Genomic DNA, 18,859 nt, shown 5'->3' on the forward strand with positions numbered 1-18,859 from the left:
GCCGGTCGCGGAGCCGGCGCGGCGGCCCCGCCGCCCTCCGCAGCAGCGCTCCGCCCGCCCCGGCGGGGACCCGCGCCCGCCCCGCCCGCAGAGCCGCGGAGCCTCCGCGCCTCCCGCGCTGCCTCGGAGGCTGAGCTCCCCGGGAACGCGTCCTCGGAGAAAGGGGAGGTGCGGTTTTCTTGCCCTCTTTATTTCCCCCCGCCTTTTCTTCCCACCCCTCAGCTTGTGAGTGCCCCCCACCCAGGGGGGCAGCCGGGGCCCCGGTCCTCTCCCCGGAAAACTTCGCTCGGTGCCTCCGCTCCGGGAGAGGCTCGGGAGCCGCGTCTCCCAGCAGGGCTAGGCGGCGCTCGGCTGGTCCGGCCGGGCATCGATGTAGTCGCTTGGAACGACAGAAATGATGAAGCGCCCGCGTGAACCCGCCTCAACAGGTAGCCGGCAGCAGGAGTTTCTCCGGACTGAGCGCCACCTGTGCTCGCTCTTCTCACCTCCTTCACGGATTTCCTCCATTAATCACGCAGTATCTCAAATGGCAAAAGGCGGCAGACGCTGTCACGCCTTCCTATTAAAAACCAACCAACCAAACACACACACACACACAGCAATGGAATAATAGCAAGTCTAGCCGCTTTTCACTGCCAAGTCACGACGCTCGAGAGCTCCGCCGCGGCAGGAGCGCATCCGTGCTGAGTGCCCGCGGGCTCCCTGGAGCCGGGCAGCCGCGGGCAGCGCGACACGGGGCCGAAACAGGAGCTCCTGGAAAGCCAGTCCCTTCAGAGCGGGGCGAAACACAACACTGCTCCAGCACACGGATGCGAGGTCATGAGAATATTCTCACCGGCACATACACCTTGTGAACGAAATGGGTTTTGGTTTGCTTCCAAATTACCAGTCAGTGAGCTACAGCTGGCAGCAGCAGTGACCAACACAATTGCCCAGATGTGCTGATGGAGGCAGCCAGCTTTTGGTTACGTATTTTTCAGTCTGCAGTTTGGCGGGGGTTTCTTCTACCTTTCTTTTTGCTATTTATATTGAAGCATCTTAGCAGCTGCACATCAGCTGACTGCAAAGTCATCGACTTCTGCAGATCTAGATTTTAATTAAACTAATGTATGGTCTGCTCCATTACGTCTGAAGGAATGCATCACGGGAAAGCACAATTCAGTTTATATAGATCTAAGAAACTTTTATTTGGATTGAGCTTGTTTCTACATCTGTTGTAACTCATTTAAGAATTAATAAATATATCAAGCAAAAATAAGCTAGTAGGGATTCCTTAAAGATTTGGGTTTGGAATTCTTTTAATGTGCATTCTTTACAGTTTTGTTGACATGGTTGATTACCATCCAAATCTACTCAACTGCTTCTGCAATGGATGTGAGAAAGAACACTGTTAAACATTTCTAGGATATATCAGATATCACACATTTTTTGCAAACTCTCTGAGTATATTGCGAAAATAAACAGAAATATATAGATATTCCTAGTGTTGCTGATGCCTGTGTTTGCCTCTGAATTCCTTCATGGGGTGAAGGAGATACAAGAAACATTTTGAATACGACTTATGGTTTGCTTTTGAATCATGTCATGTTGCCAGACACCACTCATTTTCCAGGATGTCTGGAGCAGCGCTGGTTTTGATTAAGCTAATGCAATCCTCCACCTGATATGCTGCTGGCCCTCAACACTCACACTTCTGTTTTATTGCACAATAATAGAAATTATTATTTGTGCAGAATAGCCTGAAAGGTTAGAACATAGGCTATTACACTTAGCAGAATAGTAAGCAGGAAAAGTGGGAATAGAAACAAAATCAATTTTAGAGGCAGTCAACCTGAAAATCTCATTAGTTATTTGAATGGGAGAGTTCACTATTGGTTTCCTTTGGATATTTAATTGACAGTTCTGTGGTTCAAGCTTTGCTTTTCTGCTACATATATATTGTAAAGTTCCTATACATTTCCTATTAGACTACCCTGAGCATTAGGGGAAAAACCCCCAAGAATATATTGTAGCTTTTCTCTCAGACCTTCAGTCATCAGCTTTTACATGAGTGAATAAAAGTTCCCACACTGAAAACACTCATGATGCTGTTAAGATTGTCGTAACCATGCAGGTATTGACATGTTAAACTACTGTTCTTCTTATCTAGACTGAGTAAAATTTTCATGCAGAATAACATTGAGATGGAAAAGCTGTTATGAATTCAGGTAGGAACTAGGTGAAAAACTACAAGAGAAAAAAAAGCAGTAAAAATATTGCATTGCACTTTAAGACAATAAATTTCATGTATTTGCAAAAGAGATCTTTTAAGCATGTGGCTCACACATTTCCTTGAAGCTAGTTTTATTGAATTTATTTTATTGTTTTCCATTGGATGTGAAAAGATCTACTAAAACTAAAATAGCCTAGGAACTTTTAAAAGAGCAAGAAACTGCGTACAGTGTTCTTCTGCCTCTGACTATAATCCACAATCATCTTTATCAGACAATTCACCTCCAAAAATTTGTTTGGCTCCAAAATTTTCCGTAGCAATCAATGGAGAAAATAATAGAAATATCTAAAAGGGATGGGAGCCTACATACCCTGCTAAGTCTAGACCTTCACATAGTAACCATGAGTTACTATATGAACTAGTAGTAACCTACTACTCCTCAGTGGGTTAATCCAGAAGATATTGCTGTAAAAGCATATAAGGATGTCCTTCTTTTTGCTCACTCCAATGGTTGGTTATGTTATTTTTATGTTGTTCCAATAATAAAAATATTTGACTTACACTGGTAAAATGTTATGTCAGGAATGAGGATTCCAATGCATTGATTTAAAATATTAATTGCTACTATGCTGTTTGTTACTATTCAATGCATGTACATAGGTATTATAAACATATAGTCAATATAATGTCAGTAAAATGCATTTATCTTTTTAAATTAACATTTAATTAGCACATCAGAACAATAAAAAGTGCAGTTTTTTGCTACTGTTCAACTTTTAATTATATTGAATAACTGAGGCACAAAAATCAGCATCTGATTATACAAATACATATGTAGATGTCTTTATGCATTTTATCATTCCACGAGAATAAAATAATAAGATACACAACTTCTTCAGATAAGAGATTTAGTAAAATCCTGTATAAATTATTTTGGGGCCTTTTGGAAGTGTTTTCAGGCTTCTTTCCATAGTGAAGTTGAAGTTCAAGGCTCTCAGCTGCACCCCAGTGTCTATAAAGAGAAACCATTTAAAGTGTATTTATACTAAAGCATATGAGTAACCCTGACCTTTAGAAATCTTTTGATAGCTCAGTCCTTAGCTGATTGGCCACTTTGCTGCAAAAAAGATTCTCCAGATTTGGTCATGTTTTGTTTATAAAACATAAGACTGAAAACAGGTCTATTTTGAAGACTGACTCATTTAATTTATTTGTGAAACAAGATCAGACACAACAATCAAGTCAATCATACCCCATTGTTTTTCTTTGTGAAAAGTTCCTGGAGTAGAAATTTGCATTTTAAAGGTGGATGTGAACTTCAAGTAAAATTCAAAAGCCAAATAAAAAAGTCCATTATTCATAATGAAATTTTGATTCATCTTCTATAAAGTTACTAGTATGTAAAAGTGAAGCATCTATAAGCATTAACTCCCCTTCTATCTATATTCTTAGGAATAATGTAACCCTCAGGTCACAGTTGTCACTACATTCAGATTTCCATAGTGGAGAATTGTCAGCAATAAATTGAATTTTATTGCTTCCTGCTGACATTTAAAAAGAAGTAAACATCTGCCCATATACATTTGAGAGCCATTGTCATTCCATCCCTGAATCTGTGCTGATTTTTTTCCCCACCTAGTTTTCTATTCCAGGCATTATAATGCAGGCAATCAAAAGTAAATTTGAAGCTAAGTTTCCAAAATCCCATTCATACTTTGCATTACTACTTAGTCCTTTCAAGTAATATGTTTTAGGCTTAAAAATTGTACATAAAAACATGTATCCATTCTTTATTCAATGCCCAGAAATTTTCTCTGTAAAAATGCCAAAAGCTAAACACCATGGTCTAACAACTTGAACTTGCTTTATAGTTGTTGAAGAGAGTTGCTTGTTTCATTTTCCTTGATTTGTGACAATTACCCCATGGGATGCTTTTTAATGTTGGCTGCAGAAGCAACTCATCTGTGCAAAAAAACACAGCTGTGTTTTGTCTAAAACAGAATCAAGTGTTTTGATGAACACTTGTAATACAATATAACACAATAGATCAGGTCTTACTAAACTCAGGAGAATGCAGCAGGTATCCAGGTCATGAGCACAGCAGCTGCAGAAATCTTTTAAATGGACAATTATTCTACCTTCAAACTGCTTCATAAAATGTGCAACTGACTGGAGTGAGGTCGTAGGGCTTATGAAAGGCTTAAGTTCTGTAAAATGAGCATCATGTTTCTATACAGGAAAAGCAGAATTATCAAGGCTGAAAAAGGTAGCAGCAGAAAGAAGTAACTTGGAAAGCTGAAGCAGGTGTGTGCTGCTGGGAAAGCAGCCAGGAGTTTGTAGTTTGCTTTTTCTGAGGTCAGCTCCAGGCACAAGTGAACATCTGATGTAATGGAAAAGGCCAGGACTGCAGCATCCAGCCCTGGAGACCTTGGTCACCAGGGCATTTCCTTGGGCAAAGGGAGAAAACAGGTGGGCAGTGCACAGTGGATAGAGACAATGGACACCTTTCCCATCACTTACTGCTGCCCCTACACTCTCCTCCATCCTGGCAGCAGCAGTCACAGCAACCTTGGCTCCTTCAGGCTCTCCACAGTGCTCAGAGAGGGCTTGTGTGTCAGCAGCACCCTGGACTTGGCTTGACACCAGTCCTCCCCATTCAAGAGAAGCAAAATCCAATTTATACACCTTGCCAAGGAGCATGGAGATGGCTCAAAATACATCTATGAAGGAAAAAAATGTGAGTGGATTGCTGTTTTCCTGGAGGCAACATGTCCAAAAAAAAAAAAAAGTATAAATCATAATTTTGATTTTTCTTGGAATATTGACTTTTTATATGGTTACCTATGTAAGTAGAATGTGTAGAAAAATGGTAAAAATATACCTCGATAACTGTGCAAAGGCCTTGCAAAGATGTAGTAAAAACAAATAGGATTTTTGTAGACAAAAACTTCTAGTGCATCATTTCTTTTAATTTTGTATGTCAGACTGTCATGGTTTCAATTGTGAGTCAGGAAACAAAAACCCTAATGTAGATTAGTCTTCATTATAACTACTAGTAGAATTACTATCAGATCCTGTCTGCTTTACAAAATATATCTATCTTCTAGTTAAATAGCCTGACAAAATTATTTCCAGTTACAAAGTTCTGGGGATGACTAGAAGATTATTTATCCTTTACAGGTTTGTATGATGCACATCATTTTGCAGCTGTTAGGACTTTGGTTGCATCAGAATTCAAGGAGAGAGAATTAACATATAGAGATGAACAACAAATTCAGCACAGCAGATTCATTCTGTAGTTGCCATAGGTCTCAACTTCAGTTCTTGCAGAAGCCAATTTCACTGCTGCTGCCAGCTCTTTGGGCTTTAGTGAATCCTTTCCCCAGCTCTTGCAATTTTTTTTCTGACAGTACAGAGACCAGTTTTACTTTCAGGTAATTACTGAAACACTTTATTGCAGTGGATGGAGGTAGCTTAAGCTTTGTTTGAGCCAGACTTTACTTTTTTATTGGTTTTCGTAACTGCCTAAGTTGCGGCTTACGGATTCAGGCTCAGCTGTGCAGTGTTTTAATTTGCTCTGGGAGAGGGCTTCATTCAGAATCCAGATCATTAAAGTGATCCTATTTTTCATTTTTCTGACATTTCATGGGAGATGTTATTACTCAGGATTTATTTGAAGTTCACCAAAATTATAGAAGTGGTTGCCTTCCCTGCCCTCATCTCTCAAAATTCACTGGGCATGTGCAGAGCTCCATGGAAGAGGTTTCTTCTGGAGGACTTCCTAATCTATCCGCCCCACATCTCCAAAGGCAAACAGAAGTCAGAAGGAAAGACAATTAATGATGTGCAACCAATCTTCATAAATACCTATTTATCATAAAAGAACAGCACTGATGGAAACTCCTCCATGCACTTTGTAGACGCTTGTAGTCCTCAGCTATCATTTGCAACTAGAAATCTCACTTATTACTTACATTCCTAGTGCAGCAATTTAAGTATACTCCTCTCTTATCTAAGAATATGGAAAATGGTGTATTCTCTCTGCTTCTGCAGGTATTTTTCAATATCTGGAGATAAGCAGCCCTTGGTGGAGACAGCTTCATATGTGTCCACCTGGTGGAGGAACTTGAGGTAAAAATTTGATCCAACAAAAAAGATTCCTTGGCTTTTCCTCCTGGAAAGAAAATAGCAACGTGCCTTGGTGTACAATGGTCATTTTTAGTGAATCCAGAGGATTATATAGACTACCCTGAAGAAGCATTGCAAGAAGACTCGATGGCAGAGCACCCATACTTTGTGCCTTTACAAATCCAACTTTTCCTGTCATTCCCAGGTGCAGCCCAGTTCTTTGTGTCAACAGCTCAGCATGAGAAGCTGTGCTTGATTTTGGTCATCAAATGCCCTCATGACATTATTTGTGAGATGTTTCACCTCAAGGAGTCCTGGGGTAATCTGTGTAAATCAACATGCAAATAGGGTGGCTTCGTATTTAATATAGTGACAAACTGAGTGTCAGAAGAGAAATTATTCCTGTATTTTCTTTGATATTTTCAAGAAATTGATTTTTAGTTTTAGTTTGGATTTGGAAAGAATACACACTAACTCATTTTATCTTGGTTAGATTCTTGCTGTATCTTTTCTTTTCCCTTTTTAAAACAACTCCAGAAGCCACCTTTTGAAGCTTCTATTTTTCAAGAAAATGTAAAATTTTTGTGCTCTAATTATGTTCATCTTCCACTGATATCCCACAAGTAATTGTCCAGAAATAAATCAATCACAGGATCAATCTAGTAGATTATAGAATTGGCATAACTTTGTGAATATGTTTCCATTTTTTTTTTTTAATTAGGTTAGAGTGAATTCTTAGTGAACTGAGTTTGAGATCTATCACTGATGAAATTTAGCTCAGATGGAACCTTGTAAGTTTTTGCCAAGTTTCTATCAGGTTTTGACATTTTATAAAAAGTTATTTACCAAAGAAATCCTCAGCCTATATTCACATGGACATTTAAGACTTTAATATGGTAACATAAATTAAAATGCAAGATTTTTAGTTTTGTTATGATGACCTGTGTTGGATTTAATTTTTTAAAGGAAAAACTGAAATACTGAAGGGAAAGAATATGACCACAGAAACTAACATGTAAAAACACTTTTCAATTACTTTAGTCATATTTCTCGTATTTTTTTTAATATACTTCTATTAAAGACTTTTAAAAGAAAAATATTCAAAAGAGACATCTGGATTGAAGCGATAGCTTGTTTTATCTGCCTGAGAATCTTCAATGAACTGTTTCAGTTGTGAAAGGATGACTTTATTCATGAGTATGATCTTTTCCTATTCTTTCCCAAAAATATAATGTCAAGAACACTATCTCTCAGTTGTATCTATCAGTTGTTTCCTGGAGACAGAATTAGCTCCTCAGATGTTTTCCATGTAGGAAAAAATAATCAATAGATAAAACATTCCTTTTGAGATGCAGAGAACCCAGAGCAGTGCTGTTATATCCTCAGCAGAGCTTACCCAAATTGAATTTAATTAAATTTAAGTACTTTGGGGGTTTTGTTTCATGAGCTTGCTGCCTTTCTTCCTATTATTTTATACTGTGATCTTTCCTAAGACCAAGATGTTTGCAATTACATGATTTCTTTGCAACAGCATAGAAAAACCTATGTGTCAAAGAGGGGCAATATTACATAGTAATGATTGAAGAGAATGGGTTTCCGTTTAAATTGTCTTAGGGCAATTCTGCACTAGGCTCTTGTAGTACACATTTCCTTACAAAAATTCTGAAGGAATATTTCAATGCTTGAAATTTTTGCTGTGTTAGGTTACAGAAAATGAACGAGCAAATATTCATTAAAACACTTTGGAAAACCTAATGCAGACAAACTTGAATCATCCTATACCAAACTAACTCATGGCCACTTGCATAGCCATATAAATCACTTATTTTTGTATTTATTATCATCACTAAAATAGAAAGCTTTAATGTAAAAAAATGTGTAATAAATACATATTTTCTTCAAGATTTTGGCTATATTCATGCAAAGCAGAGAACAGTGTGCTACTGCCAAGGACTCAAAACGAAGCTGAAATTCTCTCAAGGCATTCTATGTAGTCATTGTGTCAGACGACATTCATAGGCTTCTCTCCTCAAAACAGTTTTGTGTTCATACTCACAACCTTGATTGACCATCATAAACTTCAGGAAGGAAGACTGTACACCAGCAGATCTTATCCTGGACAGGGTTGCACCATTAGCAGTGATGTGTTGAGCTGCCTAAAGCTGTTCCACAGGTTTATTCTAACAGTCAGAATTTACCTGAGAGCATTATTTTCTGGATACACTGAAGAGCAGGTAGCTTCTTAGTGTTGAAGTCATGATCATAAAAATATGTATTTATCATTCAGTATCTGTTTCTCATTATCTCTGTACTGAGCTATTTCTTGGAAATGAAATACAGGTATTTAAACCATAAGAAGTTCTGAAAAGGCAATAATTGTTAGAAGTGTGGTTAGCGTAAACCTAAGTGAAAAATTATTTAGTCTTAGTTCTGTTCATCTGCAAAGGCCCTCCAGGTAAAATAGACTTGTTGAGCATATGATCTGTGATCTGGGGCTGCCTCCTGCAGTTTCCTGTGTTGCTTCCAGTTTCAAATAATTATGGTTTAATACAAAAAATTACAATATAAAATTATTAATATTGTTGCTGTAGCTTAAAAAAACAAACAACAACAACAAAAACAGCTTATTTTTCTGGAGCCTTTAGAGGAGACTTTTCATTATATTGATTATGGATATATTTTAGAAATTTATAGTAATGTTATAGCTGGCTGGATATCTGCTCAAAAGAAGGCTGTATCTACTGGGATTTGATCTAGAAATTCTCCCATACTAGCTTGCAGTATCCTGGGGATCAAGAGAAAATGCCCATCCACACCTGAGTTGGGATAAAGGAATGCCAGCTAAGAGGAAGCATGACACAGCCAGATTGTTGGAGAATTTTGCCTGAGTAAAGAAAGACTAAAGGCTGCTTACCTGAAATTTTGTGTTTAGGTGTTTTATTTGGATCATGAGCATGGGTATCATGGGATATTAATCTACTGGTTTGTTGCATCTTCTATTTCTCTCTTTTCAAACCCCAAAAGAAATTGAGGGGGGAAGAAAAGGAATAATTGTAGATTTTTTAAATATTATTCAGCTCAGGAAGTATATTATGATCTAGATCACACAGGTAGGCTACACGAAGCTTTACACTTTAGTAAATTAGTGGTTTCTTAATTACTTCTGGAGCATGAAATGCTGATGAAACCAGCACGGGGGGCGAAGCCTCTGCCCGCACCCACGAGAGGGAGCCCGAGGAGCTGCCGGACGAACGATGCGGGAACGCGACAAAGCAGAAATGGAGCTGGGGAGGGGAAAATTGACAAAGAAAAACTGATCTTGCCTTTCCGTTCCTTTCTGCTCGAAGCTTTTACACAAGCTGATGTTTCCATCTATTTCAGTAATGAAATCTGTACGGCTGAATGGTTTCCTGGCTGAAATCCTGAAGGAGGACAATGAGGAGTAAATGATGCATCTGTATTTCTTTAAACTGCATCTAGAGATTATTTTTTTTAAATGAGGTAATTAGTGGGGATTTGTGTACGCAGGAGCTGAAGTGCTTTTTTTAGAAAAATAAAAGGAAAAAAAAATATAGCCTTAACTTTTCCTAAGGGTTGTCTTTAATTCAACAAACTAAACAAAGACATTAAATGTGAAGACTCAGAAATATGTTTTCTTCTTTCAGTACTGGTAATAACTCTGATATCACTGTGGTAACTGGAAAAAAAAACTGATATCACTGACATCACTGTGGTAGCTGGACAAGCTGAGATTGTATAAATGAAATTAGAACATTCATATTCTTTCTGAATATAGTTTTCAGGGTTAACAATGGTTCAACGTCAAAACCAACTCATGTACTGAATGGGATAATGGCAAAAAGTTTTAGTTCAGACATGTCCTTCTCAGTAATTTTGTTACATGAGTTGCGGAATAAAGACTACACTAAATAAATTCACTGACACTGTTGTCAATACATTCAAGTGCAAGTGTAGAAATCAAAAAGATCTGAGAAAGACTGAACACAAATGCTACTCCCTTTGTGGCAGAATAACACCTACTCTCATTCAAATGAGGAACAGCAGGTAATGCAGAAGCACTGTAGATGAAGATCTCAGGATCACAGTGGATTTTAGGCTGAACAACATGGTATTATTACAATAAAGGAAAATGCACACTGGAAAATAAAAATTTTTAAATCCCTGACATTCTTGGTTAAAAAAAAAAAAAAAAAAAAAAAAAAAAAAGATGTTATTTAATTTTACAGTGCACTTTGTGAACTACTGAAAATCTAGTTGCTAGAAAAAGGTAATTACTGGAAGCTGATTGATTTAATGGGAAGCAGAAACTGCTTTATACTGCTGGGGTCACATACATTTAGAATAAAGTTTCGGTAACCCGTTTTAAGTGACTGCTAATAGTGAAATGTTTACCAGAAGAAGAAGAAAAAGAATGTGACTTTTGAAAGCACCTAAATAAAACTGAATTTGGAATCTGAAGTCTGAAGTTTTCATCAGTGTACCTGGACATCCGTGTTTTGAAAAGTTAGGATCTGAATGTGCTTAATGAGATATACATTTCTAAATGTAAATGGCAGTAAAACACTCTCTTATCTTAGCCTTTTCTCCTAATAATAGATTAAATATGGGATTATAATTGGAGTGACTGTTCCTTATAAGAGGTGATTTCTTAAGATGATGGTCTAAAGAATTCAGCAATATCACTGGCAGGTCCAGATTCTTCTGTGGAAGGGCATGGGTTCACTTTCCAGCAAGATGTGTTTTAACCACTTCATAAAATTAGTGCTGGCTCTTTCTGTATTTTTAAACAGTATGAAGTGAATCAAGTTTTTAAACTTCAAATATTTGTAAAGAAATATGAGAATTCTTTAACTTTCTTACTGTACTATCACTAATTGTGGAAGTTGTACAAGAACATTTTTGTTTTTCTTGTTTCAGTCATTTATGGTTGCGTGGTTGATGTGGTATTAGATAATCTTTCAAGTGCATGGTAGCTCATGCAAAAAAAATCAGTATTCAAGAAAACTAATTAAAGAGTTGGAATATAATATGATTTAACATCAGATAAAGTGCTATTTAATATAGTTAATTCCATTAAAATACCCCACAAGAGCATCCAATGATTAATGAATGGATGTGCTGGACTGCTACTCATTAGCTGGATTTCATAATAATTGCATGATATGGGAAAATTATCAGCAGAATGATACTTGCTTCCTTTCAGAGGTAAAAGTTGTTTTTTTGTGATACCTTGTCCACAGTCCCAAACACCTGATTGAATGTTCATACCTTATCCTCTGAAATGTACAGCAAAGGTACAATAAATGGTGTACCCTGTGTGGTAGTTTGGCAATTTCTCTGAGTGATAGTGGGTACTGAATAATGAGCAACATGCTGAAACAAGCCTTAAAAATTGTGGGCAGGAACCCAGCTTCTGTTTGCTAAGCCTCCCACTCTCTGTGTTATGGTACAGACTCTCTGATTCACAAGTTTTTTCACAATGTGACAAGATCCAGTCATGAAGGATGGCAGATTGTCACAGGAGCAGAAGGGAATGAATGTTTCTCTGTGGTTGGAGTTTCTGCACTTCCACAATAAAAATAAAAGGAGATGGTAGAAATTCTCTTTGTTTGAAGTTGCTGTTCCTGACTAGATTTTTAAACTGGACAAAAAAGAAAAAGGCAGATTATGTTACATTTTAGCACTATAGATTGATTCTTTGGTTTCAATTACAATTGAAACCCCCCCCCCCCCCAAAAAAAACCCAAAAAAAACAACAACAACAAAAAAAAACACCTATCTCTGGGAAAAGCTTACAGCTGGAAGACTGGGTATGAGAGCTGTAGACTCAGTTATTTCCATGGCCATCTTTAATGCTATACACTGAGCAAGTAATCAGATTTAATTTTTTTCCCCTCCCTTGTCATTAGTAAATTCCCAGGCAGTTTTTCAATTGCTCAGGTACATTACTGGCCTGAGATGCATGAATACCTAATGAGAAACCAGTCTCAATATAATTTTCCTGTCTGGACCTGATGACTGCAGATGGGGTGAACTGTGTATCCCTTTGCTTATGTTTGTGTCTCATCAATTCTCTAAAAAACAACCCAGCAACAAGATTGTTTTCTTATCTGTTCCCACAAAGTGAAAGCGAGTCAATTACTGATAAGAATAGAATCCCTGTGCTCCAATTCAGACATGCAGCTGTTTGATCTTCCTAAACAACAACCTCTAAATAGCTATTCAGAAAATTCTTCTGGGTTTTATTTGTCCTAGACCAGTAAAAAAATCCTTCAACTTTTAGTTAACATTAATATTTCTAACTCCTAATATTCCTATTTTGACAAGGCATGACATTTTGACATGATCAATCAGTATCTAATTACTTCATACTTATAATTAAAGGAAATTCAAAACTCGACTGCCACTAAGACAACCATATGGAAAATACCTGTAAGTAGCTATCTGGCTTCCACAGGTAGGAGTATCATATTATTTTTATAGGACTAGCAGAATAGCTAATCATGTGCTTAAGTGGTAGTACCACCAAAACCTTGAATGGAATTTTGTTAAAGCATTCCCAGATCTAAGGCCAAAAGCTCTTAATTCCCTTTTTCCTTCCCTTCCTAACAATTTACTATAAATAGGTTGGTACTGCTACCATAAAAGAGGATAAAATTCCTTTCAATCAGTACACTTTTATCACTAATGACAGTTAAACTGGAACTGGATTTCTTGTCTGCTTGTGAAGACTTATAAGAGAGCACTTGCTACTTTCCATGATTGGAAAAGCAAGAATATTTCATCCCACTTCACAGATGAAGACTGGGCTGAGGTCAAATCTTACAGCAGAGAGCATTAGTTCCCTCATTGCATATAACATTATGACCTGCCAGAGACAAAAAAAAAGAAAAGAAAAATAGAAAAAAGGAAAAAGAAACAGGAAAAAGCAGGGCATAGAAATGTGATTAGAAGTGAGAGAGACAAGGGGACAACTCCCTGGTGATGGCTGTGCATCCACTGCCTGAAATCTTTCAGCCTAGGGAAACTTTAGGGTTGAATTACATATTTGGTACAATACAAATCCCTTTAATGAGGTTGTCTTATGGCAGATCTTCAAACACAAACATGAAATGGTAATAAAATAAACTTGGTTTAAGTTTGAACTCAAGGAGCATACAAATATTAGAAAATAGACTTGTAAGGAAAGAACCATCATCTCAAAAGTAATTTTCAAGGAAATTGGACAAAACTTTGTGAATTAAGTGTTCTCCAGTTTATCAATTATCTTGAACCTTTTTGTAAGGTCCTTACAGGGGATATTGCCTATATAAATAAGGCATTGTCAGACTGGTAAAGATTTTGTATAGCTGAAAGATTTGTAGCAAGTGATTTTTATAATTGAGCTACCAACTTTATGCTCAAAATCATGATAAGAAAATCATAGTGTAATAAGATGCAGTTTCCTGGGAAAATTCTAATTTTAGGGTAATTTTTCTGTAAATATCTGCTTCTTCAGGGTTTTCCTTCACTGGTATAAATGAAATCAATATGCTGATCTTCTGGGATAAAGTTTCTCCAATCACTTATTACTCAAAGGAGATTATGCTTATATTGCAAAAGAAGCATCATCAATTATGATTTCAAAGGCAATATTAAATCTTATGAAAATGCAGCAAGAACTCTAAAAAGATGAAGGAAATTGGTCAAAGTTATTTAGCCTATAATGATATTAAGCACTTTGCTGGTTTTAATTACTTGGTGTAATGTAGGGATGTGTGGAGAGGCAGGAGTAAGATCTGTGACAGCAGCAGATGAAATGAGGCTCTGGGCTGCAGCACCAGATGCATGAGAAGCTGAGTTTAGAGGCACTGAGCACCCTCAGTGACACACCCCTCTTTGGATTCTTTACATTAATCAAATTCATAATCAGGATCAAATCCTTCTGCTTTCAGGACAAGATCCTTCCCATTTGAAGAGCCCACCTGCTTCCACATCAGTGACTGGCTGAGTTATGGTGCTGGTTCATAAAGGTCTAAACTGTGCTTTCCTGTGGGCTGTGTGTGCAGCAGCTCACACCAGGGCCTCAGGACCTGCCCTGTCCTATAGGTTATTCCATCAGACATCTGTTGCTTCAACGGTAGCATCCCTAGGCCTTGATTACCTCTTTAATATTTTGTATCTCGTCAAGGCTGGACACAAAATATACAGAAATGCAAGGCGTCATGGAAAGCACCATCATGCTGCAGCTAATGCAAAAGCTGACAGGATCTCATGTAATTTTTGGTAACAAGTCAGATTCTACTTTCAGAGTAGTGCCAGCTTAATGAACTACATTCCAAACTGGTCATTAAAACTTGTGTCAGAAACATTCATTCTTATCACAAACCATGCTAAGTATAATTTTATTAACTTTTTTTATTAATAAAAATTTATTAGATTTAACATTAAGAGTCTAACAAATACCCCACAATTAGTGTGCCTTGCTTTGGCTGTCTTCTGAGTTTGTGCATTTTCATTTAAGAACTAGATTCAGTTTTTGGATGAAGCTAAGCTAAATGATACTGAACTCTGTTAGGTTCAGGTCAGTGCAGAAATAGTTGAATGCTAAAATGACCTTTCTTGATGAATTGTCTTTAACTGATATGCGGAAGGTCTGTTATTTTTCACCATGAATTAAAAGACAGATGATCACTGAAGGGCTTCTCCTTTTAAATGTATTTTTTAAGTACCCAATATGCCCTACTTTTCAGGCTGGTCATACTATAGGACGATATTTTGCTCTAAGACATCTGGATTCATGTTTGCTGTCTAGATACAGATTTCAAATTTTTCTCACACACACCAAAAAGAAACAATCATTGACTTGAACAGAATTAGAAGTATAGATGCATACCAAATTGTTAAATCCCTGCAAATAAACCGGGTCTGTATTTATTTTAGAGGCTGATATTCCCTTGAATGACAACAAGGAGCTCATCTGATGGAAGGGCAAAACAGCGACTTTGAATATAATAAGAAACTGGTTAAAGGATTATGGACAAAGAACAGTCCCTGTATTAGTGGAATGTAGTGTATCCAAACAGCTTTGCATAAGGTCACTTCCCCTGAAGTTGCTACTGCTGTTCAGCCACAGAGTTAAGCCTGCATAAATTAGGCTCTGGAGATTTATTTCCAATAAATCTTGCCTAAATTCTTGTCAAGGACAGAAGTGAAGGACATAGAAAACCCATTAATTAAGGCTGAATGCAAGGAAACTCAGGAGTTCGCTTAGGCTATATCTGCATTAGCATATGAATTTTCTTCAGGAGTGTGTTTTTGAAACAAATCCCTAGCTGACACTTGTTCCTGTAATTCAGTTCTTCCCACTCAGGCTGAGCCTGGAGGCTGCCTTACAGCTGAAGCTGAGCTGGGCATACGATACACTTCAGAGTGCACAGAGTGTGCTGCCAGCAGGTGGATGTCCAGTGCCTCAAGCAGACTGAGTGGGGTTAGGGTAAAACTGCTGGAAATATGTTTATTGTGGAGTTTGGGTCCCCAGAATTAACTGTGTGGTTTGATCAACCAGCTCCCCTTGTGCAGGCTCCATAATACAGCAATTATTGTATTATTGGTCCCATAATACAGCAAAAATGCAGCTCTTGCCTGAAGGCAGGATGAAAATCATCTTGTTAGAGCAGTAACCACAGGTTAAATAATTTGTTTAATTTGGGCCAAAGTTAGGTCCCTTACTGTAAGCGTGGGGATGTTTTATACCAAGAAGAATAAATGGAAGAGGTTTTGTTGCTGTGCTTGGTGTGAACAAGTATTAAATCGGTCACTCAAGCAGCAGCTGTTTACAGCTGACATTTCAGTGGCTTGAGTATCCCTTCTCAATGGGTTGCATGGGGTAATGAGTGTTGTATTTGGCAGTGGATCTGTCCTGGCACTTCCTTTACTGAGACTATTGACAAATAGTGAAAAAAATTTCAAAAATAAAGAAGTGTTTGCACAAAGAATTTGTAACTTTCTTATTCAGTTGATGACACTATTATTTGACATGTGAATAATAATAGATAGCCACCTTAGCTCATTCTAGTTTTTCATAATAAATGCAGTTGCATAATAGCAATCTTAGAGATTTGAAGTGGTGTTTAGAAGGGAATTCATAAGAACAACCAATTATGATCTTGACTGACTACTTTGATTAATCAGTCCTGAAATTTGCTTAAGAGTTTGTGCTAAAGAAATACAGCTGAATGGGGAAAAAAATTGTGTTTAATATCTTGCTTTCCTAGATTCCCTTTTACTCAAAAGCTGTTACAAGTCAGAGCCTTTTCTATTGAACTTTATTAATCACATAAAATATAGCATATTAATAAATTCAGACACTGGTGTTGCCTGGGATAAAGTTCATTTTCTTCTTAGTCAGTGGTACAGTGCTGTGTCCTGGATTTAGTGTGATAATAATGTTGATAACACACTCCTGTTTTGGTTGTTGCTATGTGGTGCTTACCCTGCGTCAAGGACTTTCCAGTGTCCCACGCTGTGCCAGTGAGCAGGTGCACAAGGAGCTGGGGGAGCACAGCCAGGACAGCTGATCCAAACTGGGCAAAGAACCATAGAATGATGTTTTCAGTCAATAAACGGGGGGAAGTTGGTCAGGTCCTGATAATTGATGCTCGGGAATGGGCTGGGTGTTGGTCACTGGGTGGTGAGAAATTAAATTATGCATCACTTGTTTCTCTTGGGTTTTATTACTTTTTCTCTCTCCTTTTAAATAAAAATAATATTATTATTTTTATTATTCTAATTGGTATTATTAGTATATTTGGGGTTGTTTCAGTCATTAAAACATTCTTATCTCATTCCACAAGGTTTGCTTTTTTCCCCAATTCTCCCCATCAGGGGAGGGGGAGTACTTAGTTGCTGGCTGGGGTTGAATCACAACAATATAATTTACTTCAAACTCATAATAGCTCATAATAAGCTTTATTCTCTGAAAATTAATAATCAGCTAAAGCTGTGGGTTTACTTGTTAAAAAGTGCCCAGTATTTCCCTCTTTCTTTCACAAGAAACACACAAATAGAGATATTTAGAAATAACAAACAGAATTGAAAATTATTCAAATTAATTTCTTTGTCATCTACATAAAGAAATACAGGTCCAGAAAGGGGACTTTCTAGGTCAGTTTATTGCAGGTAATCACTGTAGAAAGATAAGGTACAGTCCTCTCACTGTCATGGAGCAGCAGGAATTTCATAATTATTATTGAAACACTGCTTCCTTGAAAAGATCTAATTTTATTTGCCTTTTGATAAGTCCATTGTCCTAAGAGAATGGTGACTAAAAAACACTGCAACACACTTTTAGTCTCAGAGAACACCTAAAGAATCTAAAGAGGATGTGTTAAATCAGTTCTGTGATTCTCTACCTAGACTTTGACATTTGTGGTTTGATATGGTTATTTTCATTACTGGTATTTTGTAGGTGGAGAGTTGTTTCTTTATGTTTTTGTGCGTGGGCACCCATGCATGCCCTTATTCTTCAGTCCAGGAAAACAGAAAGGTTTTAGATCAAATTTGGAACTATGACAAAAATATGGTAATACATTTCTAGACAGTATAAAATCCAATTCATGTTAAAAAAATATTTAAAAAATAAATCTGAGTAACCAATAACAACAGAGGTCTGGCTGGATTTCCAAAATTTTTATCTAGAACTCAATCCCCAAGTGAAAAGTTCACTGAGTACTTAACCTTACTTGAGAGCTGCTCACCAGGCTAGACATTACCTGTGTAATTTCCCTATTAGATAATAAAGAAATTCTGTATTTTTATGACTTCAGTTTTAAAAAGCATGAGACTAGAGAATCAAAATTTGATCAGTTCAGGCATCCAATCTGCTAATTGAAAAGTTCTCTTTCATATGATTCTTTCAAATTCTCACATCATGTTGACTTTCATTCTCAAGGAATTTAGATACTGACCCATGATGAGCATTCTTCGGATCTGCACAAAGGGCACAAATCAGCAGCAAAGGATGCTGTTCTTTATATACAACCTCATTACACATATGAATCAATCTAACAGGTAAAATGGGTGAAAAACCAAACAATTTCAGGGCACTTATTGAAAAGAGCTTTCCAGAAATTTGTGTGAAAGAAGGTGTTCTCTTAAAGTGCATTCACTTGTACAAGGCTATGTTCTGCTGCTCATTCTACTAATTTTATAGGAATCAATCATTTAAAATAAGATCACCAGATAAAGCTACTTTATAGCTCTTGCTTACTTGCTCACCTTGGTAGAAAAAGAATAAATGCAAATTCTGATCAAGCTCTGTGCTTATGAGATCGATATACACTATTGAAATTTTAATGATGAGGCATTTTTTAATGCTTGGAAATGACCTGATTTATGTGCCTTCTCTCAGGAATCTAAACTCCATAAGTAAAAAACAATGATGAATTTAATCGCTCTAAAATGGCCTCCAGAGGTCAAATCTCTCTGCTGACTACCAAGGAAAACTAGACTACTCAC

At 37.3% G+C, this 18,859-nt stretch overlaps 1 protein-coding gene across 1 annotated transcript in view; it reads right to left on the bottom strand.

The window, feature by feature from the left end:
• Positions 1-48: 48 nt before the first annotated feature.
• The window catches only part of LOC110469737 (uncharacterized), a 47,908-nt gene continuing 29,097 nt past the window's right edge, over positions 49-18,859 (bottom strand). The window contains exons 2-3 of the mRNA XM_085571849.1: positions 16,836-16,926; positions 49-9,762 (exon numbers count right to left, since the gene is read on the bottom strand). Coding sequence (XP_085427975.1) covers positions 9,498-9,762; positions 16,836-16,926 — 356 coding nt within the window. The 3' untranslated portion in view covers positions 49-9,497. The remainder of the gene's footprint in view (positions 9,763-16,835; positions 16,927-18,859) is intronic.

Source organism: Lonchura striata, chromosome 2 (assembly GCF_050655825.1).
Source record: "Lonchura striata isolate lonStrDom1 chromosome 2, ASM5065582v1, whole genome shotgun sequence".
Lineage (NCBI taxonomy): Eukaryota > Metazoa > Chordata > Aves > Passeriformes > Estrildidae > Lonchura > Lonchura striata.